The sequence below is a fragment of the Pinus tabuliformis genome, chromosome 9 (genome assembly GCF_031772625.1).
Source record: "Pinus tabuliformis cultivar Carrire ecotype Pingquan chromosome 9, CPIR1, whole genome shotgun sequence".
NCBI classification, from domain to species: domain Eukaryota; kingdom Viridiplantae; phylum Streptophyta; class Pinopsida; order Pinales; family Pinaceae; genus Pinus; species Pinus tabuliformis.
In genome coordinates this window covers 1,460,074,776-1,460,089,569 of record NC_142307.1, presented here as the reverse complement: position 1 = coordinate 1,460,089,569, position 14,794 = coordinate 1,460,074,776, and the positions used below count along the sequence as shown (strand labels likewise).

Genomic DNA, 14,794 nt, shown 5'->3' with positions numbered 1-14,794 from the left:
TTGGGCGGGGAGTCCATCAGACCGAAAGAGTACATTAGGTGGAATTTTCAGTGTTGGGTCCATAGTGGTCTCTTGGTATAGTAGGAAGAAAAGATCTATGGCACCTATCTCGAAAGAAGAACAATACATGGATTCCAGTCAAGCAACATGTGAGGCGATCTAGATGAGAAAGATACTTGTTGGATTGTTTGGTCAGATGATGAATCCAACTGTGATCTACTGTGATAATCAGAGTTGCATCAAGCTTTCTGAAAATCTTGTTTTTCATGATCGATCCAAGCATATAGATATCCGGTATCACCATTTGTGGGATTGTGTGTAGAGGCAGATAATGTTGTTGCAATACATTCCAACAAAGGAACAAGATGTTGACATTTTGACAAAGGCCTTGTCAAGAGGGAAGTTCAAGTTCCACAGGTGCAGGATAGGGGTGGTTGATAATCCCTTTCTTGTTGAGAGGGAGTGTTGAAAAATGCAACAAGAAATTCTCAACTTGTTTTTCCTTGATTAAATTGAGAAAATTCAAATTTCCACATTAGCAGACAACTTGGATGATGTTAACGTATGAGACATGGCTTGTGTCAACTAGTTTACTCAGTAAATTCGAGTTGGAGGAGTTAGAGTTCAATTTAGCACGTGTGATTGCTAATTTGTAGCAATCAAGGTCAATTATCTCAAGTTGTTTTCAGTTAAACTAGTTCCAACTTTTGAAGGAACTAGTGGAAGGTCAGTTAAGGAATGAGACTTCAGTAAAACTCAGTGATAATCTAGTTAACTGATCAATCATACCAAAATAGCTAGTGCATGCAGATAATTTGAGTTACTCGGTTTAGGTGGAGATTCCAAGGCAATGTAACATTAGTTGTAGACTAATCTTGAGTGTACAGGTGTTGCATGCAGTCAAATGATCAACCTAAGGAATAACATAATTTGATTTGAGGAATATCCTAAATAATAGAGGCCTAATTCCTCAAAGAACAACGCAAGGAAATATGGGCTCAACCAGAGGAAAAATTTAACTAAGTCTGGGTCAGAGACCTTCTGTGAGGATAGAGATAGGTTATGCACTTGAAAGGTGTGCTCAATTGAGCAAAGCAATTGTAATACATCTCTATTCATTTAATTAGTGCAAGTAGGCATTGGGTTTTTTAGCATATTGCTTTCCCCAGATAAAAATACTTGTTTCATGTGTGTTATTTCTTCTTGCATGTCAGAGATTTTTGTTCTAAATTGTGAATTAATGTTCGCAGAGTAGTAGAGTAGGTTTGTGTCTTGTGATTTTGATTAAAACTTCATAAGAAATTGAAAATGTAAAACCTAGTTTCAACAATTTCCATCTCATAAATAGGTTTATGTAAATACTTTCCCTTTATTGGACGAATTTCAAAAGGAACGAGTCTTTCTTTTTGCATTAAAACATCACTAATTCCATTTTTTGAGGCATCACATTCCATAATAAAGGTTTTTGTGAAGTCTAGTGTAACTAAGGCCGGAGCTTTGCACATTGCCTTTTTAAGATTTTAAAAGGCCTTAGTTGCTTTTGGAGTCCAAAAAATACATCTTTCTTTCAATAATGTTATTATTTTCCCATGATTCTTAACAAACTTGTGACAATACCCTGTCAACCTGAGAAATATTTGAAGATGCTTTAAGGTTGTGGGGATTTTCCATTCCTTTATGGCTTTGATTTTGTTAGGGTCTACCTTAACACCCACATGAGATATAATATGATCCAAATATTCCATTACTTGTGCCCTAAAGAAACATTTGGAGGGTTTTGCTAATCCAGTAGGATCCTCGAAATGCTCAAAATTTTATAGTCGCAGATGCTTATGAAACCATCGCCAAGTCGGAGAGCTTGTCGCATTGATTTTGGTGGTATATTCGGTATCCAAAATGGCCTTCGTATGAGGGAGAAAAGACGTTCTGAATTTTTTCCCAAACATGCAAAAAAAATGGCCAAAGCAAGCCAAATGGCAATCTCAGAACATGACATGTGGCAGTATCGAAACATGACACATGGTAGTCTTAGAACATGACATGTGGCAGTCTCACAACAGGGCATGTGGCAAGTCAAAGTCAAGTCAAAGCAGAGAGGTCAAAATATCGGGTCGGGGATCGAACCTGTGATAACCGAGCAATTAATACAAAACTTTACCAACAGGCCATGACAGTGCTTTGTTATAACATGGGCACATACATATATTTAAACTATGGCATATTTTGGTATGTGGGGGAAGGGTTGGTGGAGCCCGCCATATCCGGCAGCTTGGCCAAACACAAAGGTTGTTTTTATCGGCGCTACCAAACAATTTACTGGAGCTCCAAAGTTAGCACACGGTAGTTACAACTAATGCCACGGGGAGATACAACGCTAGTCGACCATCAGTTTGTCGGTATAACCATGTTAAAACTTTGTTATCATATCAATACACATATTGCGTGGAAGGTTAATAAAGATTCAAATTCCAATGTTGAAACACCATAGGTTTCATATGTCTAACCGTCGGTTCATCGTATTACTATGTTAAAAACTTTGGGTAGAACATATATCATATATATGGCGCGGACCAACAAACCTTTTCTATGTATAATATAGTTACAACTATAATGATATATTAATATGTATCATTACAAAACCAATCCCGGGAGGCTCGCGGGTTTGACCCTAGGACCTCCCGTGGGCTATATAAAAGGGTTAACCAGTGCGTCCTTGGCATGGGAGTTGTAATATGAAGTTCTAAAACTTGTTTTGACAGTGCCTCTAAAATGCATTTTGAGGCATAACTTGGCCAATATTGGGCCTTTTTGAGATCTGTATGTTGCGCTGGAGAGCTGAGGCCGAGGCCTATCAATTGACAATAATCATTGATGCATGTGAGCACATTCCAGAATGGTGAATTTGATGTAAAGAGACTTTATGAGCATTTTTAATACAACAGACACCCATTGGAAGCGGACCTGGAGATGTAGTCCAGGAGGGACGAACTCCGTCATCAAGTTTTGTGTGTTTGCTCCTTATTTTATGTTTTTAATTTCTTGATTTCATATTTCAAGTTTAAGGCACTTAAAAATCCATTTTCCTTATTAATTCACGTAAAAAGCAACCTTAGTTAATATTTGAAGAAATTGAGAAAATAGTCAATTTTGTTGTTTTTGGATCATATTTTGGTATCAGAGCGAGGTTGATCATGTATAAGCAGGATATTTTCCAATGTGAATGTTGACTAGATCCAGGTTGTAGCGTGGAGAAGGAAAACTCGAGAAGATAAATCTAGACATTGGAAAGAGGAAAGACTCTCAAAAATTGAAGATGGGAGAGTCAAATGAAGGAGAAGCTCCTTAAACAAAGGCCATTGGAGAGGATAAATATTAGAAAATGTTCCTTAATATGCAAAGGATGATTGCATAACTTTATGAAGACAAGAAGACTAGAGATGCAAATTCATCTTCTAAAGGCACGAAAGATAAAAAGGGCAAGGAAAAAGTTGATGGTAATGAACCTCCTTCTCCTCCATCTTCGTCTTCTTCTTCTTTATTCTCTTATCATTCAAGTTCAGATTCAGACTTACAAAAGAAGTGAAAGAAATATCCTTTTTTGAAGCTTGATGTTAAGTTTGAGTTGCCGCTATATGATGGTGAAATGAATCCTGAAAATTTAGATAGTTGGATAAAACAAATTGAGGTGTATTGTAGAATTCAAATGTTGTTAATGAATCTGCAAAAATTCAGTTAGCTACACTTAGAATGGGGGGAACAACTTTGATTTGGTGGGAAAGTAAAACTCAATCAGATTTGAATCAAAAATGTAAAATTATCTCTTCATGGTCTAAGTTTGTTAAAGCTCTTAGAAAGCAATTCTATCCTTTAGGATATATGCAATAGACTATCACTACAACAAAACCAACGATTAGCGTCCCTTTTTACTTCTTTTTTTGCATCTAGAGCCCATTTTTGGTGCTATTTGCATCCATTTATCAAATATGGTGCAAAACTTGACACAAAATTTGCATCAAGTTTTGCACCAAATCTTACACCAAGTTTAGCACTAGGTATTGCAATAGGTTTTGCACCAAATTTTATGCCAAGTTTTGTGTCATCCTTTACACCAGGTTTTGTTCCAGGTTTTGCATCAAGTTTGGCACCTAATTTTGTTTGACATACTTTTGCATCCTCATTTGCATCCACTTTTTGCACCTACACTTGCATCAACTTTTGCATCCTTTTTTGCATCCTTTTTTAAATCATTTTTTGCATCCATTTTTTCATCCATTTGTGCATCCCTTTTGCGCCAAGTTTTACATCGAGTTTTGTGTCTAGTTTTGCATATAAGTTTGCATCCACTTTTCCATCTTGTTTGGCATCCATATTTACATCCTCTTTTGCATCTATTATTGTACCCACTATTGCATCTAATATTTTTGTGCCACAATTAGCGCCTAGTTTGGCACCTCCTTTTGCACCCACTTTTGATTATAATTTTGCATCCACGTTTGCATCCTCATTTGCGTCTAGGTTTTCATCAACTACTACATCTATTTTTGCATCCCTTTTTGTATCCAATTTTGGACCAGGATTTGCATCGGGTTTTGTGTCTCGTTTTGCATCTACTTTTGCATCGACTTCTATTGCATCCACTTTTGCACACAATTTTGCATCCACTGTTGCACCCATTTTAAATTTCACTTTTTGCATCCCTTTTTACATCTTCATTTGCATCATAATTTGATTCTTTTTTTGCATCTATCATTACATCCACTTTTGTTATGCCACAATTTGCACCATGTTTTGCACTCACTGTTGTATCCACGTTTGCTTCCAATTTTGCATCCATGTTCACATCCTATTTTGCATCAAATATTGCATCTATTTTTGCATCCACTTTTGTGTCAGGTTTATGCATTGGGTTTTGCATCTCGTTTTGTATCTACTTTTGCATTTACTTACATTGTATCCATTTTTTGCATCCAATTTTGTTTTGCCTGTTGCATCAATGTTTGCTTCCACTTTTACATCCATTTTTGCATCTTATTTTGCATATTTTTTGTCTATTGTTACATCCACTTTTGTTGCACCATATCTTGCGCCTACCATTGCAACCACATTTGCTTCCACGTTTGCATCCCCTATTGCATCCACTTTTGTTTCATCCATTTTTGCATCTGCTTTTGTGTCCGTCGTTGCATCCACATTTGTTTCACCACAATTTGTGCCAAGTTTTACACCTACCATTGGACCCATGTTTGCTTCCACTTTTGCCTTCATGTTTGCATCCAAGTTTGCATTGACAACTACATCTACTTTTGCATCCACTTTTGTGTCAAGTTTTTCATGTTGTTGTGCATCTACTTATGTTGTATCCACTTTTCATCCAATTTTACTTCTATTGTTGCCCCCATTTCTATGTTCGCTTTTGCATCCCTTTTCCAACACTCATCATATTTTCTGCATTGATGATATTCCTTATGGCATTGACAATTATGAACAATTGATGACAATGTCAATAATATTGACAATGATGAAAATGAAGATGATGGCGATGACATGAATTGTGATTATGATGATAAAGATGATAGTGGTTACAATGACAATGATGATGATGGCAATGATTATGATGATGACGATGCTAATGACGTTGGCGAATCTTCCCAATTTTAGATGTTGTCATTGTCATAATCATAAGCATTATCTTTGGTGTCATCATCATCATTTTCATCTAGGTCATCATCAAAAACAATAATGGCATGAATGATGATGATGATTACAACAATGTCGATAGAAATTACATTAATGATGATGATGGGGATGATAAAAATGACAATGACGATGATAATGGTGGTGATGATGATGATCATCGATCATCTCTCAAAAATAGAGTTGTTATTTCTCTTACGTATATCAATGTGTCCTAAACAACCCTTTTCTAGCACTGATCACATTTTTTGGGTTGATGATATTTCTTACAACATCTACAATTATGAACAATTGCAAACAATGTCCATAATGATGATGATGATGGCATGAATGGTGATTATGATGATAATGTAATGATGGCAATAACAATGACAAGCATGATGGTGATGATGATGACAATGATTATGATAATGAGAATGACCTTACAATCTTATGGATTCGTGAACAATTACTAGTTTCAATACCATCTTCTGGATACGTATTACTATCATACTTTTTAGATTTTCTGTCTCTCTTGAGGTATCTTACTATAATGGTGTTGTCAACACTAGAAAGATATCTTGTTGTAATGGTGGTTCTAATGTTAGCACTAGCAAAGTTTTTGTTAAATTTTGGTTAAAAAAAACCAATTTATGCAATTATTTTGACAATCTATGTAAAAAAGTAAATAACATCCAATTATTTTGACTGTAGTCCCGTTGATTATCATGAATTCACCAGTGTGAAGACCATCTTCTACATACATATTATTATTAAACTTTTTGCATTATATCCCTCTTATATCTTGTTGTAATGGCAGTATTAGCACTAGAAAATATCTTGTTGTAATGGTGATGTTAGTATTAGCACCAAAAAAATCACTAAATTTTGGTAAAAAAAAGTTTATCATTTATTTATTTTTAATTTGGGAAATTTTTGTTTTTATATTTTTTGTTTTTAATTCTATTTTTATGCAGTAATATTTTTTTTGGTGGAATTTTGGTAGTAACTAGTTTTTGGTCTAATCATATGTATTAACCATGTTCTTTATGCTACAAGTCTAATTGTTGGGACAAAATTGCTCTTTCAAATAAGTTGCAAAAAGCATATAAATGGCACACTCCATCCATTGCAAGTCCTAACCTAATACTGCGAGGTTCATCCTTGAATTTTCTTGGCCATTTTTCCTCTATATGTTTCATTGCTTTGGAGTCCATAGGAATTCGCATGAATCCATCTTTACTCCTATTCTTTGCATGCCAATCCATCAATTGTGCAAGAGATTTACAACGAAACATCTGTTGTAGTCTAGGAATAATTGGCATGTGTCGTAAAACCTTATTTGGAACTGTAGAACCTTGTACATCCGTACGATATCTTTTCTCTTTGCAAACAGGGCATTCTTCATTGTCTTTATATTCATCTCTATATAAGATGCAATCATTTTTACATGCATGAATTTGCTTATATTCAATCCCCAACTTGACTAACAATTGACGTGCTTCTCTACAAGTTGATAGCAACACATTATCTTCAGGGAATATTTTATCCTTTAGAACCCTGCAAGTTTTTTTTTCAAACCTACACGTTAGAAATGTCATTTATAACGTTGTTTATATACCATAATGTAAAATCCACCTCAAATTAAATTAAATGAAGTTAGTACTTATATTCTAATTGAGAACACAAATTGACAGTGCAAAACTAGAAAAATAATTCAAATAATTACTAGAGTAAGGTAGTGAAGCTCTTGTCTGACCAACCAAATAATGACTTGATTTCCAATAATATTAATGTGCATGAAAGCTTGGATATTCTACTTGCACCCGATTTGAACACCACTGTCTTTGCTGCTTGCTTAATTGATGCATTGATGTTGATATCATCATAATTATGTTGGCGGTAGTTTCCCTCTATATCAGCATCATCATTATTATGCATAGGATCATCACCCTCATCATTGTTTCCATACCCAAAGAAACTTGTGAGCATTTCGTTCAATCCTTCTTCATGCATTACATTTTCATTGACATCTCTACTCTGAGTAGTGGATGGCATGTCATCAATGTATGCTAATTTCATCAATTCCTCAAATTTTTCACGTGGTAGTGCTCTCTTCAATGCTTCTCTTCTTCTCCTAGTATGGTTTAAAGGATGAATTGGATCATCTCGTTGAATTCTTATTGGTCTAGTTGGATCTTGGTCATTAATAGGTGTATCATCAACATCGTTTACCTATAATTAAATGCAACCATTATTTAATGTTAGATAGCAATTACTGTATAGAACATGGATCCATTTCAAAGATATACGCAATAAATTACTCAACAAAACAACATTATACATATATACAATAAATTAAAAATATTATTTTATCCTAGGGCAGAGGAATTGTAGACATTATGTTAGCTAGCCACTTCTAACAGAAGAAATTTGTGATTATCTGAGACAGTTATTGTATCCTTTAACATTGGAAAATACCTTGGAACCTTTTGCCTCCCATTAGACATAGTTACTGGTTGGTTCTTTAGGCTTTGTCTCTAGAAAATCTGTCACAGCTGGCATCATATAGTGAAGGTCAAGCACCTGGGGAATGCAGTGAGGAGAAGCTTAGTTCTAAATGATGTTTAGCAAAGTCACATCTCACTAGTTAATGGTGAAGCTCAAGAAGATGAATTGAGTGATCCCAAAACTAGCGAAGGATTTCATGACTCTGTATATCAAAGAAAGGATCATTATGAACTTGCTTCAATGGCTGAAACTCAGGATGTTGAAGAAACTATATTTCAAAAGCAAAATGCTGGCTCTCCTGATGCAGTTTGCATGAAAGTGAGAAATCCTGAATAGGTAGATATGTCCAACGAACTTCAAGGAACATATGAGAACATTCAAGCTTCAGAGGATGAAGTGCATCAAGACAACTTTTCAGACAATGGAAATGAGTTTTATAACCTCAATGAGTTGTATGGTTCAACTCCTCAAAAGGAGGAAGATATAATTGAGCAGATCACCAAGAATGTTCAAATTCCCTTAACAGATGGTGATCAAGTAGAACATGGATCTTACAATGTAGCTCTGGAAAAGAATGCAGTTGAAGATGAAGCATATCAAGAAAGCATTAGTATTGTTGATGGCATAATTGATGCAAGTCCAATTAAAAAAAATTGTTTGATATGGACAATCATGGAAAACATGAGGGATTCATTGCCCCTGACAAAATTGAGGGAAAAGAGGATGACGAGGAAGAACAATCTATACAGAACGGAGCTGAAGAGACACAACCCAACTACTAATGATTTGCTGCAATAATTCTAGAACAAATTAAATGAGTGAAGCTTCCAGATAATAATGATATGTTCCCTTGTTCAGGTATAACTAATTCTATTCTTGAAACAGAAGCAGACATTTCAATCGATTTTGTAGACTGCAAGAATGTGTTCTCTCATCAAGATATGTATGATTTTGTTCCAGATAAAAGATGGATTGTCTCAGTAATGATAGTACTGATGTGTTGTTCCCTCTGATGTAATGACTGATTACAAATTTTGTAGGTTTTTTTACATGACTCTCGCCAGAGGAAGTCTCTCGCTCTAAATCTTTATTGTTCTTAAGGGACCTTGTTATTGCTCTCAGTTACAGTCTCCCATCTCTTGTATACTACATTGTACACTGTTCATCCATTCATCAATGATCACATTGACATAGAGACATTGTTCCTATGCGACATAGTAGGCTTCACTGCACATATGTGTCTCACTATCCTCTGTATATATATAGATGTGTCTTTGGCTCTACACAGTTCATATGGCTCACGATGTATAAGACTTTGTTCCTCTGCATTATGTATAAAATTAACACACAGGTTGACTAACACGTTCCTCTATAACAAAGTCAGTTTGAATGAATCTACATTGCTTCTCTGCGACATATGTTGGCACTGATGCATAGTTAATATGGAATCGATACTCCATATATATGTAATCTAACCAATAGCATCAAATGGTATCATCTTATATGACCATGGAAATAACTCCTAATGAAGACTGTAATCTTACAGAGACCAGCATAAATAAACATGTTGAATTTAAGATCCATAAGGCACTGTTCAGTATTTTTTAAGTGACAAGACACCATTGTTGAGAATTCGATGTTTATATGTAATCTAACCAATAGCATCAAATGGCATCATCTTATATGACCATGGAAAGAACTCCTAATGAAGACTGTAATCTTACAGAGACCAGCATAAATAAACTCGTTGAATTTAAGATCCACAAGGCACTGTTGAGTTTCTTTTTAAGTGACATAGAGATCAGTGGTAAGATCGAGTCTGACACCAACGATGCATTTGTGAGAGGTTCCTAGCCATGTAGTGAAGAAAAACTCTTTGCTACCTCGTGTTGTATGCCCAAATCTGATGGCTTTCATACAAATCCATAAAGAAATCAATGAGTTATTTTGCCATAGTGAAGGATATATATACACGCACACACACATGCTGACTGGGAATGTGAAGAAGGCATGCCATTAATCAATGAGGGGAATGATCCATCGAAAGAAGCTGGAAAATTGAATCCGTCCTAAGAGTATAGAGGACCCCATAAGCACTGTGTGAACCCACAAACTGAGCACTACTTCCTCGCCAAAGGCATCTGCATTTTTGGAGAATCTCTTGACCCCCCATTTTTGTCTCTTAGAGCAAGAGGATTAATGGGTTTTCTTGTTTGATAAGACTTTTCACTTCTACAATATTTTTTTAGTCTAATTCCTTATAGTTCTAGGAGATTATCTTCATTATTTACTATGAGATTTGACCCCCCATGAACAAGGGGAGGGCTGCTTCATTTTCAAGTTGTTTTTGTCCCTTTGGAGAAGGAAACATCCATTCTTTGTTGAATCCCTAATTATACGTCCTTGTCTACTCAATCCTTCATCAAATATTTGTTTGATTCCCTTCCGTCTTTCTTAGAAACACAACTTTTTCCTTTCTCTTGTTCACATTCCTCTTCATATCTTTCATCCATAAAACTTGCTAGAAAGGGTCCCTGGTTTGTTTGCTGAGTTTTGGGAGAGATAAATACTTCTTCCTCTTCTGATTCAAGTTCTTCCTCATTTCATTCCTAGGTTGGAATATTGTCTAATAGTGGCATCTCCTCATTTTCTTTTCCATGGTTTTTTTTTAATGAATTCATATAAGTTATCTTGGATGATGACATCTTGAATTTCTCCTTCTTTAACATGCTCTAGAGTCTCATATCGGTTACCAAGTTGGGATGGATTCTTACTTTTACTTGAGGAAGAATATTGAGCTCCTTTAGGGGAAATGGTCTTTTTGGGGGATTGGGGGGGGGGTGTGGGTGGCAGAATTTTATTCCCCCACTATTTTTCTCTTGGCCTCTAGCTGCTACATTTTGATCACTTGCTCTTCTTCTCTGGTTTTTGCCATTGTTCTCCCTCTTTTTCCTAGTTCTGTTGCTCCTCAAATTGTTTACACTTCCTCACAAAATGCCCATATTCATGGTAGAGTTTGTTTTCACAAGGCAATAGGTCATAATCCATCTCTTGGATGAAGGGATAATTATCTAAGGATAAAAGAACAATGGAAGGAAAACCTTTATTGAGAGCCACTTCAACGCAAATTGAGCATAGGCAAGCATTCCTTTACATTGTTTAACTTGATATATATAGTCTCCCAACACATTCCCAATAGATTTGAAGGTTCCATTGTTCCAACAATGATGAGGGAGATAAAGAAACTTAACCCAATCTGAAACAATTGAGGGAACGCCATTCTATGAATTAAAGTTTGGAATCTAACGATCCAAGTATAAACCTTGAGTGCCCAAGAAGTATGGACAATTGTAGATTTCTTCTTGTTTCCGTTGCATTCATTCTTGTTTCCGGTGTCTACCTTCAGGCTTTGCGAGCAGGTGGTTCTATTTTCTGCACTGTCCGGTAATTGCCTTGCTTCATTTTCTGGTGGATGATCATTCTGTGCGAGAGACATATTATCGTTTTCAACGTTTCTTTCAACTTCATTATGAGGAATGGATTCACTGCTACAACTGTATTCTTGGTTTGACTGTGAGCTGCTGCTAATATCGTTCTCCATCCATTTTGCTAGCGTGAAATCGAAGTTCTTGTTTCCGGTGTCTACCTTCAGGTTTTGCGAGCAGGTGATTCTATTCTCTGCGCTGTCTGGTAATTGCCTTACTTCATTCTCTGGTGGATGATCGTGCTGCGCGAAAGACATATTCTGTTCCGCGTTCGCAACGTTTCTTTCAACTTCATTATGACAAGTGTTGGCGAGAATCGGGCGTGGAATGGAACTGTTTTGTTGGTTTGACAGCATGCTGTTGTTAATATCGTTCTCCCCCCATTTTGTTAGTGTGAAATCGTTGTTAATCTCAAGCGGATCTGGGTTGAAATCATCGCTGGATAAGTATGTTTTCAGATGGTTCAAATTTAAGGGGATGGCATCCGAGTTCATTTTATTATGCTTCATTTTCTGCATTGCATTGTCCCGAGAACAAATATGTTTGCAGAAGCCCAAATTCAAACAAATCCATCCAACAGATCCCCTCACTCATTGCGCATTACACATTCTGGAATTGGTCACAACAACAAATCTGTTTTCACAACGCCAGGCCAAATTGTGTTTGTTGTTCTCGGTACATATTCCCTGACAGGGATGATCAAGCAAATCTCACAAAGTAACATAATAATTATAACTATTCCTCAACCGGACCCATATTATTTATGAGTATTCTAGGATCGCTTTGCAGCTCTGTCTAAACCGCCACGTATCGCGTCTCGAACTTACGAATACCTGATGAAAACATATTTATTTCGTTATATCATGATAATTTAATTTATATGTTGTGGCTTTGAGTGACTCACCAGCTGTGGCTTATATTGGATGTTTCAGATCACGAATTCTTTGTCCGTTCAAAAAAAATTCACACAATGTGGACTATACCCCTTCATAAATATTATAAAATCAATGGCAGGATCATGTTCTGATCAGAGAATTGATAAACGCTATCTGCGCAGGTTTGATTCTTGCTGATGGTGCAAGCGGTGTAGGATCTGCGACGGGGATTACACCAGCATTCATCATTTTATCAGATTTTTCATTTCTGTATGTAGTGCGATTTTTCATTTTTAATTAGTAACCAGTATTAATTAGTAATAATTATAAGAAAGAAACTTTGCCCAGCAATCGGTCGTTGAGTTAGATTTTACCTTTCTTCATAATAAAGAAAGTCCGCCGAGCAATGGTGTCTTTTCATTGATCCTTGCCCTGGTTGGGTTGATCCGCGTGTGGGTGTGTTTGTGACGTCGATGGGCTCTTGTGAATCTGACGGCTGAGATTCATTTGGCGCCAAAGTCATAGGAATTTGAATTTTCAGGTGGATGTGTGACCATAAAAGGGGTGAGTCGGAAGATTTCAAAGCATTACGTTGAATGGAATCTGTTGTTGAAGAAGAGGTAAAGAAGAAAAGCAGGAAAGATGTCTGGTCGCGGAAAAGGAGGGAAGGGTTTGGGAAAGGGAGGAGCAAAGAGGCACCGTAAGGTGTTGAGGGATAACATTCAGGGTATCACAAAGCCTGCCATCAGACGGCTGGCTAGGAGAGGCGGAGTCAAGCGCATAAGCGGTCTCATCTATGAAGAGACGAGGGGAGTTCTCAAGATCTTTCTCGAGAATGTTATCAGGGATGCCGTCACCTACACTGAACACGCCCGGAGGAAGACAGTGACCGCCATGGATGTCGTTTACTCCTTGAAGAGGCAGGGCAGGACCCTCTACGGCTTCGGCGGTTGATTGAATCAATTCTTCAAATGGATTCATCAACTAAGTCTGTTGAATTTTAGTTGTTTTGATTAAAAATAATACTGATTTTATTAGTATCATGTTGCTATTTTATACATGTTTTGAAAATTGTTAATGACACATTGTTATTTTTTTGGATGGATGTTGTCAATTTTTTTTTAAATTTCTTTACAAATGATTTTGAATTGTGATATCTGTTTTAATGATATTTAGAAACTATCATATATTTCACTATGAATCTATAAAGGGGGTCATATATGTAAAGAAAAATATACTCTATATAAGAAGTCAAATGCGGATGTAACCATGGATGCAAAATTGAAAGTAAAATTGGATGTTAAACTAGGAATTAATACAAAATGCAAACAATTGACATACAAAGTGTTTTAAATTAGAAGTGAAAAATTGTGCAATAGTTGACACAAAGAAGGGAACAAAACATGGCATACAAAAGGATATCAAATTGGGCAAAAACAAGGACACATAAATGGGCACCAAATTAGATGCAAAAAAAGACAACAACTAGATGTAAAATAAGATGCAAAGTTGAGCGTTAAAAAGAAGCAAAAAACGGTACAAATTAATATGCCAAATGATGATGCAAATAATGGTGTAAATTTGGGATGCAAACTTGGGCGCAAAAAAGGAAAAAAAAAAAGATGTAAGAAAAAACATAAAACAAGATGCAAAATGGGGCTGAAAAAAGGTGAAACCAAGGATGCCATATTGGATGTAAAAAATGATTCCTAATCAAATGCAAATTTAGGCTCAAACTTAGACACAAAATTATATGCAAATGTGGACACAAAATGAGGCAAAAAAAGATGCAAATTTGGATGGCGAAAACGATGTAAAACTAGACACCAAAAAAATGCAAAATTGGATGAAAAAGTGGGTGTAAATAATGGTGCAACATTGGACACAAGTAGACACAAAAAATGGTGCAAAAAGGGGCATAAAATAGCTTAAAATTGGATGCAAAACTTGGTGCAAAAACAAATACAAAAGTAGACATAAAAAATGGCTCTAAATTGAATGTACCATTAGACACAAAATAAGATGCAAAGGTGGACACAACACATGACTCAACATAAGATGCAAATATAAATGCAAATTTGGATGCTCAAAATGATGTAACATTAGATGCAAGCGATGGTGTTAAAAATGATGCAAAATTGGATGAAACAAATGACGCGAAATATGGTGCAAAATGAGATGGGAAAAATGGAGACAAATCAAACGTAAATGTGGATGTTAAAAATGGTCCAAAAAAAGATGCAAAAATGG

The 14,794-nt window shown here is 36.0% G+C and overlaps 1 protein-coding gene across 1 annotated transcript; it reads left to right on the top strand.

Annotated features, from left to right (window-relative positions):
* The first annotated feature begins 13,186 nt into the window (after positions 1-13,186).
* LOC149154093 (histone H4-like) lies at positions 13,187-13,498 on the top strand. The gene has a single exon (XM_089444047.1). It carries the CDS (start codon positions 13,187-13,189, stop codon positions 13,496-13,498), a length of 312 nt encoding a protein of 103 aa, XP_089300173.1.
* Positions 13,499-14,794: the final 1,296 nt, after the last annotated feature.

Bases quoted from the DNA above. Each gene is read 5' to 3' on its own strand.
- LOC149154093 (XM_089444047.1), top strand. From the start codon at position 13,187: ATGTCTGGTCGCGGAAAAGGAGGGAAGGGTTTGGGAAAGGGAGGAGCA.